Raw genomic sequence first — 16,853 nt, forward strand, 5'->3', positions numbered from 1 at the left:
AATATCAACTAATCTATCATTTATTGACTACTACATGCCAGGTGTGATGAGGATACTGAAGTTCAGAGAAGTTAAGACATTTGCCTAAAGTCACCCAGCAAGGGAGTGCCAAAACCAGAATTCTGTCCTGGAGCATGCACTTAAATGCTACCCTTAACCTTGAAGCAACAGGCCAAAGGGCTATATATACCAGGCAGGTAAGGAAATGCATGGAAGAGAATGAGTGGGGAGCAATAGGGAGGGGTGGGGTCTGAGGAGAACTAGAGGCTCCAGTGGCTGTGGCCATGGGATACAAGTACCCAGCGTTACCAATGTTTCAAGGGAAACTTGAAATCTGATTTTTATGTGGATTTAACTGAAAAACAATTGAGCAATGTTTTACAAACACTGTTTAAGCCGAACAAAATATACTACAGACCAACTCTAGTGCCCAGGCTGCCATCCATGCCTGTAGCTGGGGGCCCCCCAGGCCTCTCTCTAGCATAGGAGGCCCCTCCTGCCCTGCACGTACCTCCCAGCCTTCAATGTGAGACTGCAGCTGCTCCAGAGCCTCCAGCTTCTCCATCTGCCTCTTGGTCTCATTGATGTTGGAGCAAACGGTCTTCATGGCCTGCAGGGCATTCTGGACTGCAGGATGGTCCGGGTGCTTGCCAGGGGTCCTCTTGGCCAGCTCCTAGGGTAGAGGTGGGAGCAGGGATGAGAGACGTCAATCCAGAGGGGACTCAGCCTGGCGCTGAAGCCCGGCTCTGCTACATACAAGCTGTGTGACCCAGGGCTGGTGAACATCACTCATTCATTCATTTACTCATTCTGTAACTGTCACCTGAGCACCTTCCCCTAGGTGGGCAGTGTTCTAGGGTCTGGGGATAAATTTATTAACAAAACAAACAAAAATGCTTTATCTGGTGGCTGTTTCATTCTAGTAAAGGGGATGGGCCAAAATTCACAGAAAATCATAATATAATAAAATGTCAAGAAGTGAAAATACTAAGGCAAGTCATAATGAGAGGACAGGGAAATGTTTCAGATAAGCGGGAGATCAAGGGAGGCTCCTCTGAGGTGATGACAAGAGGGTGCCCTGAGGAAAAAGCATCCCAGGTAGAGGGAATAGCAGGTGCAAAGGGTCTGGGGTAGGAATGTACATGGCATGTAACTAGAACAGCAGGGAGGCAATGCATCTGCAGTGGCTCCCACCACAGAAACCGAGAGATCAGTGGGTCACGGAGGTGGCCACAGACACTGTTCCTCCCCAGCCCATTTTCTTATCTGTATAATACCTCACCCTCCCAGGGAGGTGGGACAGGGCGTGTAAGGCCTGCTCTTAATCCACAAGCCCTCACCACCATCATGTCTCACTCTCTGCTCGCCCCTCACCTCAGCCACACATTGGGACATGCTAGAGGCCAGGCCAGTATCAATCAGAAGACTTCAACCACATACTGCATGTGACAGAGAGGAACCAAGGAGGAAGAGATTAGCTACAACTCGAGATACCAGGGAAGATTCTCAGGCCGAATCACCCAACCACAAGCATTTCACCCCAGACCATGCAACAGAGACAAATTTCTTGCCTCACCTGACACAGAGCATGCCTAATGGTTCCTGACTTTCCCCACAGCGCCGTCTCTCAGCTCCCTCAAAATCACAGATAATGTCCCCACAGACATGATGCCTTCATGTGGTGGTGACACACACTGGCTCTGCTCCACTAACTGGGTGGCCTTGGGCCAGTCTCCCCTCCCCTCTAGCCTCAGTTTCATCACCTGTAAACCAGTGATGATGAGGATGGCAATGATGACAATGACGGCAGCACGTAACGACTTCTGAGCCTTTGCTCTGTGCTTGTGAGGCAGGCTCTGTTATTGCCCATTTGATAGATGAGGAGACAGAGGCACAACAAGATAGCTCAAGGCCTGAGAGAAGTTCAGGGAGGAACTGATACTGAAGCCAGGCCATCTGGTTGTGCTCATGGCTGCAGTGAGGGAAAAATCAGATACTGCAGGAAAAGTCCCAGCACCTTCAAGGTAAGCAGTCAGTATGTGCTAGCTGTCAGCATCCCCGTCGTACGACAATACACGCTGGCTGTTAACATGAGCAGTGGTGTACCACGAATGGATGTGATCTGAGCATTCCCTGCAGAAAACCAACTCTAAACACATCCCTTCTCTGTTCACTCACATTTTCCCTGCCTGAAAATGTGCATCCCCTTTTCCAAAGACTAGGTCTTAACAGTCCTGAGGCTGGAATGTTCTGCACCATCAGCCCTGCAGGGCTCTGCTGAGACCCTGCTGTGTGCTAGGCAGCGAGGGTGGGGAGAGAAAGCCCTGCTCTTTCTCTGGAGGCAGCAGCAATGCCGGGAAGGAGCTTCCACAGGAATGGGCGGCTTCAGGGCGTTGTGGGGAGGACAGATAGCAGTTCTTGTCAAGCCCATGTGATCCCCTTTATCTACTCTATAAGGCAGGCACAGTTACTACCCTTGGTTGACAGATGTAGGAACTAAGGCTCAGAGAGGTCAGGTCATCTGACCAAGGTCACGTAGGAGATCTGAGCCCAACCAACTGGGCTCCAGAGTTTGTGCTTTAAATGCCTGTCCTAGGCCGGGCACAGTGACTCCTATCTGTAATCCAAACACTCTGGGAGGCTGAGGCAGGTGGGTTGCTTGAGCTCAGCAGTTCGACACCAGCCTAAGCAAGAGCAAGATCCTGTCTCATAAAAATAGAAAAACTAGCTGGGCGTTGTGGTGAGTGCCTGTACTCTCAGCTACACAGGAGGCTGAGGCATGAAGTTCAAGGCTGCTGTGAGCTATGACACCATGGCACTCTACCCAGGGCAACAGAGTGAGACTCTGTCTCAAAAAATACATAAATAAATAACCCCCTGTACTAGTTCTAAGCTTTCAGACTGTGAAATAGGAAATACCTTCCTCTCATATAAATACATAATTTACATTAATTCAGGAGACTTAGAGTGAAAGAGACATGGTGGTCTGAGAAAGTGTCACTGAGGAAAAGGGGGTCCAAGTGGAGCTTGAGAGAAGTGAGGGCATGGGCCATACAAATACATTTGGTAAAAGCACTCTAGGATGGACAGGAGCACAGGGAAGGCTCCAAGGCAGCGAGAAACAGCAAGGAGGCTGGAGGCTGCAGCAGAGTGAACGAGAACAGGAGGGACAGGGAAGTCGGACCAGAGTGCTGAAGCCAGATCATGTAAGGCCATGACGGGGTCTCTGGGTTTCATCCCCAAAGTGTGGGGAGGTGATGGACCTATGCACTGAGGCCTGAGCGATTTGCCCTTTATAGGATCCCTGTGGCTGATGAGAAAAGGATGCACAGGCGGGAACATAAAGTGAACGCAGAAGCAAGAAGGCCAGTTATGGCTACCGTGAGGTTCCAGGCAGGAGAGGATGGAGGCAGTGGCGTGGACCAGGAAGCAATGCGCCTCATTCATTCATTCATGCATTCATTCATTTAGCAAGGTCTCCTGTATACCTGGTATCATGCTAAGCCCTCTGTCAGGGACAGATGATGGTGACATTGCCCCAAGACCTCCCAGAGCTGTAGGCATGTTTACAGACAAAATTGCAGTAGAAGACCTTGAACTTAGGATTACAATCAGTAATTAAGTTCGGTTTACCAAAGCTACCCCAGTCTTATGTTCTCTGACTAAGTGGTTTTGAGCATCTGGACCTATGTCAGACCTGGACAGGGACAGAGGCTGCTAGACAGTAAGATGCCCCACCAATCCACACTCATCAACCCCTTCTTCTAAAGCAGGGGGACAAACAACAATCCAATAGGGCGGCACCTGTGGCTCAGTGAGTAGGGGGCTGGCCTCATATACCAAGGGTGGTGGGTTCGAACCCAACCAAACTGCAACAAAAAATAGCCAGGCATTGTGGCAGGTACCTATAGTCCCAGCTAGTTGGGAGGCTGAAGCAAGAGAACTGCCTAAGCCCAACAGCTGGAGGTTGCTGTGAGCTGTGATGCCACAGCACTTTACCGAGGATGACAAAGTGAGACTCTGTCTCTAAAAAAAGAAAAAAAAAATCTAATGACCTAAGTCCAGCCAATGCCCTGTTTTTGTAAACAGAAGTTTTATTGGAACCCAACACACTCATTAATGTACATACTGTCAGTGGCTGCTTTGCACAAAAGCAGCAGAATGGAATAGTTATGGCAGAGATTTGGATGACCCCCAAGGCTTAAAGAATTTACCATGTGGTCCTTTAAAGGAGAAGTCTACTGACCCCTGGTCAAAAGCAACAGAACTGATTCTCAGCTGAGCCTGAGGCCACCAAGAACAAAGATCACATTCCCACCCTGCCTTGGTCACTAGGTTCTGGGCCACAAGATGTGACCAGGAGTGATATGTGTGGCTTCCCTGTCCCTCTGCCTCTTCCCCAACTGAAACATGGATATGGTGGGAACATTTGAGGCCCTGGTGCTAAGGGCCACACCCCAGGTTGGCAGAATCTGACAGCAAGGAGCTACCATGTTACACTGGACTGCCCTAAACACAAATAAGCTTAGGCATTGTTTAAACCACTATCACAGACTGGGCACAGTGGCTCACACCTGTAATCCTAGCACTCTGGAAGGCTAAGGTAGGCTTGAGCTCAGGAGTTCAAGACCAGCCCAAAATAAGAGCGAGACCCCATCTCTCCTAAAAATAGAAAAATTAGGTGCCTGTAGCTCAGCAGCTAGGGCACCAGCCACATATACCAAGGCTGGTAGGTTTCAAGGCAGCCTGGGCCTAACAAACAACAATGATAACAACTCCAACAAAAAACAGCAGGGCATTGTGGTGGGTGCCTGTAGTCCCAGCCACTTGGGAGGCTGAGGCAAAAGAATCCATTAATCCAAGAGTTTGAGGTTGTTGTGAACTGTAACGCTACATCAATCTACAGTGGGTGACACAGTGAGACTCTATCTCAAGAAAAAAAGAAAAGAAAAGAAAAATTAGCCAGGAATCATGGCAGGAGCCTGTAGTCCCATGGGAGGCTGAGGCAGGAGGATCCCTCGAGCCCAGGAGTTTGAGGTTGCTGTGAGCTAGGTTGACACCATGATACTCTAATCTGGGCAACAGAGTAAGACTTTATCTCAAAACAACAACAACAAAAATACCCTGTTGTTTAGGGGCCCTGTCATTGCAGGTAAAATATACCCTAGCATAAAGAGACCTTACCTTGGAGTGTCACTTGGGATAAATTTCCCATGAAATTGTCTTTCCTCCTGTCGGCTCTATTTAGCTTGGCATCTTGAAGTGCAGGGAGGAATTAGCTCGCCTCCCATGATCCCAGCAGGCAGGTGCTTTATTATCCCCACCCAACGGAGGAGGAAGCAGAGGCTCACACAGAGGTGAGGCCACCGCCCCAGGCTGCAGATGACCCGGCAGCCACACAGCTTAGCTCTGGCGCACATACTCTGTCACTATGCCATGATTCTCCAGCCAGGCGGGCTGGGCCTCTCTCCACCTTCCCCTACAAGTAGGAAGCCCCCACCACTTTTATTCCTGAAACTAAACCTGTCACACCCCTCTGATGGGCACTGCCATCACATCTGCTTCTCCCAAACCCCTGGAAGTTGGAATTTCAGCAACCCTCCTTCAGAGAGTTCCTTGTGGGGCTGCCAACATCCAGAGGATAGTAAAGAGGAAAAAAAGATTATTTCCCTTTTCAGTGTGGCTGCCTCCACCTCTATGCTTGCCTTAGACGAGCTGTGGAGATGGAGAATTGAAATCAAACAAGACCTGGCCAGGCCCTTGGCTCTGGACCAAAACTGCAGGGATGTGTTGGCTTTGGAGTCTCGGTTCTCCGGGGCTGTGGCTCCACTCTGCTGAGCTCTAAAGGCTGAGGACCCATGCCTGCCTCCAGGCCTGTACGCATGCTATCTCCTCTCCTGGAATATTCTTCCTCACGATCTTAAGAAGGCAATACAATAGGACTCTGTAAGGATACCCACTGCGATCAGTGGAAAAGAACTAAGCATCAAGAAATCAATCCTTACATTTATGGTCAATTAATTTTCAACTAGGATGCCGAAGCAATTAAATGGGAGGAAGAAGAGTCTTTTGAACAAATGATGCTGGAGCAGCTGAATATGCATGTCTAACAGAATGATGTCTAGACCCCTTCCTCACGCTGCACACAAAATTATCTCAAAATGGATTGTAGACTGAAATTGAAGAGTTCAAACTATAAAACCGTTAAAAGGAAACATAGGAGAATCTCTGTGCCCTTAGCTCAGGCAAAGTGTTCTTAGATATGACACTAAATATATAAGAGCAAGTTAAAAAAAATAAACTGGACTTCATCAAAATTAAAACCTTTTCTGCTTTAAAGGACAGTCTCAGGGAAGTGAAAAGACAAGCCACACACAGAATGTAAGAAAGTGGTATAAATTATATACGTGATGAGGGACTTATGCCTAGAATATCCAAAGAACTCTTAAAACGCAACACGATGAATAATCCAATTTAAAAAAATAGGCACAGGATTTAAACAGGCATTTCTCCAAAGAAGATACACAAATGGCCAATAAACAGATGAAAAGTTGTTAAACATCATCTGTGCAAACACAAAACAAAACCAAAATGAGAAGCCATGTCACATCTCCTAGAACAGCTAGAATCAAAAAGATGAATGAGGGAACGTTGGTAAGGATGCGGAGAAACCAGAACCATCGTCAACTGCTGGCAGGAATAAAAAATGGTACGGCAGCTTAGGAAAATAGTTTAGCAAGTCCCCTGTGACATCTTGATCCATTCATATCTGAAGCCATCTATCCACATACTTTTTAGTTATGTGAGCTTGTGAGGTGTGACACATAAGGTCATGACCTTATCCTAGGAAAAAGTGCTCCATACCTCATTACAGAATGTCACTACAGTCACCACCGGGGTAGTCCCCTTGGGAAGCTATGCACTGATGCCAGCCCCGAGCACACCCTTCAAAGAAATTCTGAAACTCTTTTTCTGGAATGGCCATCAGAGTTGTTATCATACTAGGGCTGACAGTGAAGTTCACAAACTCATCCTAGGTTAATACCTCATTGCTGACTATCTCTCTGGCTATCTTTGAAGTACTCCCCTTGGCCACCTCGTGACCGTTCAAACAATGAGGTATGTTTCTAGGATGAGTTCGCAAACTCAATTGTCCACCCTCATACATATACATTTTGCAGTACATACGTTGCTTCGCCCTACCTACTCGAGCTGGTTTTTCCACACCTTTTATTTGAAAGAGTTCTTGCTCCTTTACAATCTCAGAAAGAACTCAAGGATTTGGAATCCCGGAGGTGTCCCAGTCCCCCTCATACAAGCATAAAATACAGTATCTTTAAAGCTAAGGGGAGTTTGAACTGCACTAAGGAAGGTCTAACACACAAAGCAGGGCAGGAAGGAGACTGCTGCTCAATTTGGATCAGACTATCTTAGTAAGTACGACAGAGTCAGGTTCAAAGGAGACAAACTATGGATTAGAAAACTCTAGAATCACATCCAAAGAGGAACAGCTTCAGGAACTTACAGGGCCTAGCCCAAAGAAGATTTTTGGAAGGAACCCAAGAGCTGCTTGCTAAACATCTTAAGAGGATTATACAACTAAGAAGCCTACTGGATCCCTAAGACCTCAGCGTCCAGTGGGACTGATGCAGCAGACAGCCATCCGATTGAGTTAATCCATTTCTACACCAACTGGAGCCCTGACAGGAGAGGGACTGCCTTATAAGGTGGTGAGCGCCCTATTACTAGAGATACCAATAATCCACTCAGGCCCTCTGATGCCTTATTCTAGCTCAAATAGCACATCGGATGGAGAAATCGGACAGCCTTTTGGTTAAAAAAAAAGGTTGCTGGGCAAAAGGGGCTGTGGTCCAAGCTATCCTGCGCTACTGCTGAGCTGTTCAACCTTGTACAAATGACCTCTTCTCTCTGAAGCCAAGTTTGCACATCTGTGAAATGGAATAACAGTCGCTTCCTAAGGTTCCTGCAAGGATCAGATGGAACGAGGGGGTAAAAGTCTCGGTACACAGGAAGGACGTGATAGTTATTAGCAGCAGTATCACCCTAATGTCCATATTATTAACAGTTCGTATTTATTATTTCTGCAGAGTAAGAGCAGTGAAAGCAGTCACAGCAGTAATCACAATAGCTAGCATCTACAAGAACTGCCTGTGTGCCAAGCGCTGTTCTCAACCTTTTCTGTTCTAAATTTAAATGTATTAAGTTATTTCATCCTCAAATCACCCCAGGGAGGTAGGTGCTAATAGTATACCCACTCTGTGTATGAAGAAACCGAGCCACAGAAAGGGAAAGCCTCTTGCCCAAGGCCACAGAGCCAGAAAAGTAGGAGCTGGTGGATGCTAACCAAAAGCTGGAAATGAATAACACCCCCAGATTAGAGTCTCAGAAAATGGAATGTCTGAGCAGGGTAGACCCTGCAGAGCCTTTGAAAAACTGAGAGCAAGGAAGGAAGGGGGTATGCCCAGGGCCACCCTGCGAGTCAGCAGCAGAAGCCCCTCCAAGAGCCAGGCTAGGAGACCTTCCCCAGCATCCGGCCCTCGAGCCCCGTGTGGTTTCACCGGAGGTGAGGGCTTCCTGGAAGAAAGGATGTCAGAGCAGAGGGGCCGGGTGCTTCCGTGAGATGCCACAGCTCCTGGCACCCTTCCAGCCACATATACCAAAAGGGTGCCCACAGGTGCCCGCTCTGAGAAGCCCACTCATGTCCCCTGAGTGTGGTCGCTGCCCACAGCAAGGCCATGATAGCTAGCTGGGGACACAAGGCCTCACACTCCAGATGATACCTGGCAGCAAACCAGCGTGGCTGGTCCAAGGTCCACTTCGGTCAGCCTTGCTCAAGGCATAGGAAAGGACTGGGGGGGAGAACAAAGGGCCCAGAGAAAGAGACCCTAAAGTGGGAGAGAGGGAGGATGTGTCGCAGAGCCATGAAGCCCCAGAGAGGCCTCTCCAGCTGCTCCCAGTGTGGACTCATGGCCACAACCTGAGCCTCTCACTCTCCCAGCCACGGCTAGGAGAGCACAGGACCCGCACAGAGCCAGCGGGCTTCAGGCCAGGACTTTGGTGAGAATGGTGGGAAAGGCAGCTCTCCTTTCCCGAAGTGGCCGCACTGGTCACACACAGGCCTGGGTAACAGTGTCACCACCATGAGAAAGCAGCCTCTGAGCATAATGCTGTCACAGAAGGAAAAGGAGCCAGGGCAAGGAGAGGCTGGGTCTAAAGGCATCACCTGAGCCCAGAGGCGGCAAGGCTTGAAGTCATACCTTCCCTGAGTCTTGTCTGTTTTCTCTTCTCTTCTTTTTTTAATAAACAAATTTAAGTTAGGCTTTCAAAGCTAAAAAATATAGTTATAAAGTCAGTGACAGGCCAACATATCAGAAGATGGACCCATACAACACCATAAAAACAAAGCTGGCTTTGTCACTGGAAGACATGACAATACCCATCACTCCCTGTGACTAGAATTGGGGAAGAGGCCTCAAAGGAAATATAGAAGTTGGAGTCTATCTCTAACACAATAACACTTACTTTCTAGGGATACCTCAGCCCACTCCACGAAGAAGCTGATCCTGCCACAGGCCACCCACCTCTACTCACACTAGCCAAAGGTTTTCCACCTCTGCTCAGCAACATTGCCACTCTCCTACACTCACAGTCCTAGGATCCCCTCCTGTCATACCTAGGGTGATAGCAGGATGCAAACGAAGATATATTCAAGAAACCCACCACCATTTCTTAAAAAAGGAAAACTCGAAGTGAAAAACATCTGAAGTCCAAGAAAACCCAGAACTGAAATGTTGCTCAGCATAGCAAAGAAATGTCCATGCATGCAAATTTTATGCAGATTTCATGCAAATCTGTCTCTAATTTTAACAACTTCAGCCCTTGGTGCCTGGGTAGGAAAACTATAGCCCCATCTATTAAGAATTAATAGAGGAAAGTAAACAACACTCATGGGTCTTAAAAACTTCCTTCTACTTGGAGAGGTAAGAGAAAGACAGCGGGAAGAGGGCTCAGAGCAGGAAATTCATGCTCCGGCTTTGATGAGGTTATACTGTGTGACCTTGGACAAGGTGCTATTCCCTTCTGAGCATGGGCCTCCTGGCAATGCGGGGTAGTGAATGTACCAGGCCAAATGCTCCAACCAACTCTCTCAGCAAAGCAGAAGCTCTGGCTACCTGGGCTTGTATTTCCTCCTGACATTAACAACTGGCCGGGCTGAATGGTAGCTGCCCCCCAACAAGGGACAAGTACTCTGTAGTCTGCCATAGTCCCTTCCTACCTTGGTAAGTTGCAACCAATCTACTCACTCACTTCCTGCACTGCTCTGCAGGTACCAGTGTTTGGACCCTGGGCTGGTTGGTCTCCAGTGACCTTTCCAGCTCCAACATTCAGGGGCTCCCTATCCAACCTTCCAAAATAGGCTCCAGCATGGCTCACCGTTCTACACCCCTTACTCCCAAGCCAAAGCTCTACTGAGACACTGACTTAGAGAAGAGGGTAAAATTGTAACAGAGGATGGTGGTGGTAGTGGGGATAGCCACAAATTCCAATTTAGTGGCAGCAAAAACAACCAAAAAAAAAGAGTAAACCAAAAAAACTAAACCTATCCAAAATAAAGCAAGATGGGGAAAAAAGAACATCCAAAAAAGAGGATAAATCAAAAAGAAAGATGGCAGAACCGAGTTCAAATGAGTCAACAGGCACAATAAATATTAGTGGACTAAAACTCACCTGTTAGAAGATACTGTCAGGTAAGATTTTAAAATGAAACTTCATGGGGTTTACAAAAGACACACCTAAAGTCTAAGGAAAGAGAAAGGTCAGTAGTAAAAGAATGAAACAAGGTATCTCAGGAAAATACTCATCAAAAGAAACCTGATGTCATTATTTTAATATTGGGGGGAAAAATCGAATTGAGACAATTGAAATAGCTAACACGAAACACTTCTAAGAATTTTTATGAAGGTTTTACCTTAACCTGCATAATAACCAATGACTAAGGCACTATTTAATAGAGAAGAAAACTGGGCCACAGAGAGTTCAAGTCACATGTCAAAGAGATAATGCCAATAAGTTGAGGAGCCAGAATTGGTAAAAACAAAAATCATTATAACATTGGAGTTACTAACATTTACCAGCATGACCATCTACCAAGTACTATGCAAAGTGTTTTCATACATTTTCTCATTCACTGTCTCATCTAATCTTCACAGTAAGCCTGAGCACCAACTACCACGATCATTTTACAGATGGAGAAATGGAGGCACAGAGAGGTTCAGCAACTTGCCATTGGTCACACAGCTAAGAAGTAGTAGAGCTGAATTTTTAGACTCTTAACCACACACAGCATGGGAGAAAACATAGAGTGCAGGCAGGACCCTGGGGAAAGGTGACCTAGGAAGGTTCCTTGGAAGATGGGGGCATCTCAGCGTAACTGTGTTAGGAAGAGGTGAGAGCAGCCCCCCACACACACACCGTGTGTCCCGGGGCCCATGCTTTCAGCACACAGGAAAGAGCATGAACTGACGCTAGTGCGGGTTCATGGAGCAGCTGTGGGCGACGTGTTGGTGCTCAGCCTGAAAGACAGGATGTAGAGTGGGCACTGTGGTCAGGGGAGGGCTGGAGCCAGGGCAGAGGGGGCCACAGTGAAGAGACCTCTGACTTCCTGTGCCTTCTCAGCAAGACGGTGACAAGGCCAGATCCCCAGCAAATGGGGAGCTCATTTCATAACCTCAGAGGCAGACAAAAACTGCAAGAGATGGCTCAGAGTACCCAGGGTTAGCAAGAACACTAGCAAATCAAAACAAAAGACTACCCGTTAGAAAATGGGCAAGAGGATGGGAAGAGGCGACTCTCATAAAAGGTGTCCACCTCTGCCAACACCACCTGGTCCAGATGTTTCCTCCCAGGGCCACATAAGCCAAGCCCTCCCTGGTCTCCCTGTCTCCATCCTTACCAACCCACAGTCCACACACACAGCCAGAGGGATCCTGTTAAAAGTAAGGCAGATCCTGCTCCTCCCCTGTTTAAAGCTTCCCATGGCTCCCACCTGACTCACAGGGAAGATAAAGACCCCACAATGGCTCACAAGGCCTTATAAGATATGCCCCCATCACTTCCCCTCATCCAGCTCCATCATCTCTCCTGTCCAGCCACACCACCCTCCTTACTGTTCTGCAGACACGTTGGCACATTCCTGTCCCTGGGCCTTTGCATAGGTTTTCCCTCTGTTTGGTAGACTCGTCTCCCAGGTAACCACTTGGCCCCGTCCCTCCCCCTCTTCAGGTCTGTTCAATCCAGCCTTCCCCAACCATATTACCTACGACTGCAAACCCCTGAGTCACTCCTGGCCCTTACTGACCGTTTTAGACTGATATATCATTTTTCCACAGCTACCCAAAGAGTCCATCTGAACAAGCACATACATTTCCTCTTTGTTCATTTACTGTCCAGGCCCCCACCCAGTAGAGTCAGTCCCTGGGGAGCAAGGGTTCAGGCTGTTTTTGTCCACTTGGTACCTCTGCCACCTAGAATGATGCCTGACATGTAGCAGTTGCTCAATAAATAGTTGGTGAATAAAGGCATGGGCTTCAAAATCCCTAAACACTAGCCGACCATGGTCCTCACTTGGAGACAACCAGAAAGACGAACTAACTTGCTACGGGAGCAGCATTCTTACCATGTGTGAGTCACGGCTTTTTAATACTCTCGTCTCCTCTCCCCTCTGCCCCCATGCCACACAAAGTCCTCTCATGTGCCACCTCAAATCCTTTGAAGAGCTGTGAGTAGTATACATCCATATTCCCAGAAACACATCACCCCCAGCTGTCTCCCTCCACCAAGAATTGAGGCCATCACGTCCCCAACAATGGACATTCACTCTGTCCATCCCAGGCACTGACCCCAGTATCGGCCACATTCCTGCCAGCCAAGTAGACAGAACTAACAGCCAAATGGCAAGGTCCTCATGTTGAGCTTGGGTGACAGGGGTGACAGCTGCATCACCCACAGACAGACGTGAGAGGTGCAGGAGAACCAGAAACTGTGCGTGGACCTAAGGCTCCATCCTGAGTAGCCATTCTGCAGAAAACACCCCTGACAAAAACCTGCCGGAGCAGCTGGGACAGACAGACAGCTCCAGGATGTGCCCTGTTGGGTCCCATGACATCTCACATATTTTGATTATCAAACCTAATTTGGACATGAGGAACTGGGAACTGAAGTGGCATTTCCATACTCTTTCAGTTAGTAACTGAGGACCTCTACCATGTGCCAGGCACCCCTGCAGGCCCTGAAAAGGGGAAACAGGCCCAGACCCCTGCCCCTGGGGAGCCAACACCCTAAGGGGGAGAGGGAAGATTAGGCAGTGCGCCAAGATTACACAACAGAATGTGAGCCCATGAGGTGCTGTAAGGACAGATAAAAGCAAGGTACGGGGACAGAGAGTGGCAGAGGCAGCTCTTCTACTACAGAGTAGTCAGAGAAGCGACATCTGAGCAGCGGGAGCCTGACAAAGATGAGGGGTGAGCCTCAGGGTATCTGGAGTAACAGTGTCGCAGGCAGGGGAGAGGCTGGGGCAGGGACCTGCTTGGCTGTGTTCAAGGAACTTGGAGGAGGGGAGCATGGCTGAGGAGAGCAAGGGAGGGTAAGTGAGCAGATGAGGCCAGAGAGGCACACGGATGAGGTCACACAGGACCTTACAGATGACAATGGGAAGAATTTGGACTTTAGTCTGAGTGAGCAGAGAACCGCTGAAGGGTGTCCAGTGGAGGAGTGACATGAACTGACTTCAGTTTAGCTGAACAGGTGAGATCTGAGTGCAGAGGACAAAGGCAGAGGCAGGGAGACCCTCTGGGGCAGTGTCTCTCAACCTTCCTAATGCCGCAGCCCTTTAATATAGTTCTTGTGGGTGGGTCACGACCCACAGGTTGAGAACTGCTGCTCTAGGGGCTACGGCAGCTGCCCAAGGAGGGGAGGAGTGGAGACGTCACAGAGAGCTGGACTCTGGACAAATCCTGAAGGCAGAGACCACAGACTTCCTCATGGATGGGACGCAGGGATGAGATAAAAAGGGGCACCAAAGGTACCCCAAGATCTGATCTGAGCAACCAGAAGGATGGACGGGTGTTTACAGAGATGGGGACAAAGGGAGGGGAGGGAGGGGAGATGAAGACAAAGGGTAGGTGGGGAGGGGAGATGGTCTGGGCTGAGCCAAGCATTTGATTTTGGACATGCTAAGGTCGGAGATGCTGTTCAGACATTCAAATGCAGAAACTGAATGGCGGGAGGACCAGTCTGCAGTTCAGGGGTGAATTCCAGGCTGAAGTCATTCACACAGAGATGGAGTTTAAAGCCATGGGAACGTCCACACAAAACCCTGTCCGTGGGCCTTCACAGCAGCATTACTCACAGTGGCCAGAAAGTGGAAACAACCCAAATGCTCATCAACTAGGGAATGAATAAACAAAACATGGCCCAGCCGCACAGTGAAACTATGATTTAGCCATTAAGAGGAGGAGGAACTGGCACCCGCTATAGCTCGGACGGGCCTTGAGGACATCATCCTAAGTGAAATAAGCCAGTCACAAAGGGACAGACACCGTATGATCCCAGAACAGGTAAACTGACAGAGACATAAAGTAGAAGGGTGGTCCTCAGGGGCTGCAGAAGGAGGGAACAGGAAGTGGCTGCTGATGAGTCTGGGGCTCCTTTGGGGCATGATGAAAATTTTATAAATTTATTGTGGTGACAGTTGTGCAACTCTTGAATATACTTTAAAAAAAGGAAAGGGCACAGAGTGGAGGCGGCCACCAGAGCAAGTCTAGAGACAAGTCCTGAGCTGAGGGTCACCGTTGCTCGGACTCTGGGGGACAAAGAAGCAGCAAAAGAGACTGAGGACAAGTGGCCAGAGAGGGAGAGGGCACCGGTGGCAGCACCCCTGCCCCAACAGCCTCGCTCACTCCCACCACACACCAGGCCCTTGCACAGCCTAGCTCAAGACTGGACGCTCTGAGGGGCAGGGCCTGGGTCTGTGAGACCCCCCCCCCAGCAGCACCAGCGACTGGCACCCACTAGGCACCACCACAAGATCTGTGTGTCACTGGGAAACAACTAAAAGGGTCAGTGGCGGTCAGCGCCCCCCCACCCCCCGGGCACTTGCCAGCTGTGCACCAGAGGCATCACCCCAAACCCGAATCATTCCCCTGGAAACGTCGATGGAAAACTCAACAAAGCCTGAAATGCCAACTGTCGATCCTGCGCCTGGGCTGAAGAGCCGAAATAGAATGTTCCGGCTATTCTTAGGCAATGTTCAAGTTCAGCTTTTTGGGGCTGTTCCCAAAGAGGCTTTCATACTGGCCTCTTCCCTCTTCCTCCCTGAGCCCCTTGACCCTGTGCGCCTACACGAGTCAGAGTTCAGCTCACACAAGGGGCTCAGAGGGCCACAGTGACACCTGCATGGGCGTCAGGATCAGGAAGGGCCGAGGGTCAGGCTGGGGTTTGAGTTCAGCTGCGCCAAGCTCATGGGACCATTTTTGAAAATCCACTGGAAAATGTGACAAAAAGGAGGAACTGGAGGGGGCTGCAGCCCATGAAGGGTTGCCCTCAGTCTTGGCCGTTTGCTGCTGCAAACGTTCCAGCTATGGGTGCCAAAGGCCAGGACGCTCTGAGCAGTTCTGTTGGGCGGGGAGCATGGCATGTCCCACAGGAATCTTAGGCCCTGCTGGCTGGTCCCCCAGCGAGCTGCCTCCCCAGTAAACACAGCTGGACACTGAGGAAACAGAGCTCGCCTCCCTGCCTCCACGGAGGGCAAATGCACAGTGTAAACAGCCAACTGGTCAGAAGAACAGACCCCCAGCCACTCCATCATCATTTCCTGTGGGCCATTTCCTCTATCAGTTGCCAGGCGGTTCTGCCCCTGCCCTCTCTGTTCTCCTGAGAATCCAGAGCCCAAGAATCCCACTAGACCAAACTCTGGCCCCTGGGGAGATGTGAGCAGGCCTCAGAAATGTCCAGGCCTACCAATGCACTTAGAATTCACCCAGACACAGAAGTCCAGCCCCACTCATAGTTAAAATTTTACAGAAGCTCCAGCCAGGTGCAGTGCCCCTCGCGGATAATCCTAGCACTCTGGGAGGCTGAGGCAGGTGGATTGCTTGAGCTCAGGAGTTCCAGACGAGCCTGAACAAGAGTAAGACCCCATCTCTACTAAAAATAGAAAAACTAGCTGGGCATTGTGATAGGTGCCTGTAGTCCCAGCTACTTGGGAGGCTGAGGCAAGAGGATCACTTGAGCCCAAGAGTCTGAGGTTACTGTGAGCTGTGATGCCACAGTACTCTACCCAGGGCAAACAAGTGAGACTCTGTTTCAAAACAAAATAATTTTACAGAAGCTGCAAGTGCTGCTGGGACTCCGGACTTTCCTGAGATCTAGAAACCAAACCTCAACCTAGCTCTGGGGCTATGGCTGGTGGTTCTTCTCCTGGGTCAGATGTTTAAGGTTTGGAAACCCAGGAAAGGAGGAGCAGACCAGCCACTCGGCCACAAAACCAGGGCCACTGAACTTCCTAAACTCCATTTAAGAAAGTAAGAAGGGCAATATCCCTGATACCCAAGCACTTTGACAGTTTAACCACCCCACCCCTCCTGGCCAAAATGCTTCTCAGCAGGCGGGACAGAGCTATATGGTTAGGGAAAGTACTCTAGAATGAGACTGCCAAGTTCAAGTCATGGTTCCTCCACTGCTTACCTTGGACAGGCCACTTTCCTTCTTCAGTGCCTCAGCTTCCTCACCTCCAAAATGGGGCTAATCATAGTACCTACCTCGTTGAGTTGCTG

General features: G+C 49.2%; 1 protein-coding gene across 1 annotated transcript in view; it reads right to left on the reverse strand.

Moving 5' to 3' along the window:
• PREX1 (phosphatidylinositol-3,4,5-trisphosphate dependent Rac exchange factor 1) overlaps nucleotides 1–16,853 on the reverse strand; it is a 191,233-nt gene that overhangs the window by 74,770 nt on the left and 99,610 nt on the right. Inside the window, exon 6 of the mRNA XM_003787681.3 lies at nucleotides 512–673. Within this exon, the coding sequence (XP_003787729.1) occupies nucleotides 512–673 (162 nt within the window). The remainder of the gene's footprint in view (nucleotides 1–511; nucleotides 674–16,853) is intronic.

The sequence above is a fragment of the Otolemur garnettii genome, unplaced genomic scaffold (assembly GCF_000181295.1).
Source record: "Otolemur garnettii isolate 467f Iridium unplaced genomic scaffold, OtoGar3 scaffold00023, whole genome shotgun sequence".
In the NCBI taxonomy this organism is placed as follows: Eukaryota; Metazoa; Chordata; class Mammalia; order Primates; family Galagidae; genus Otolemur; species Otolemur garnettii.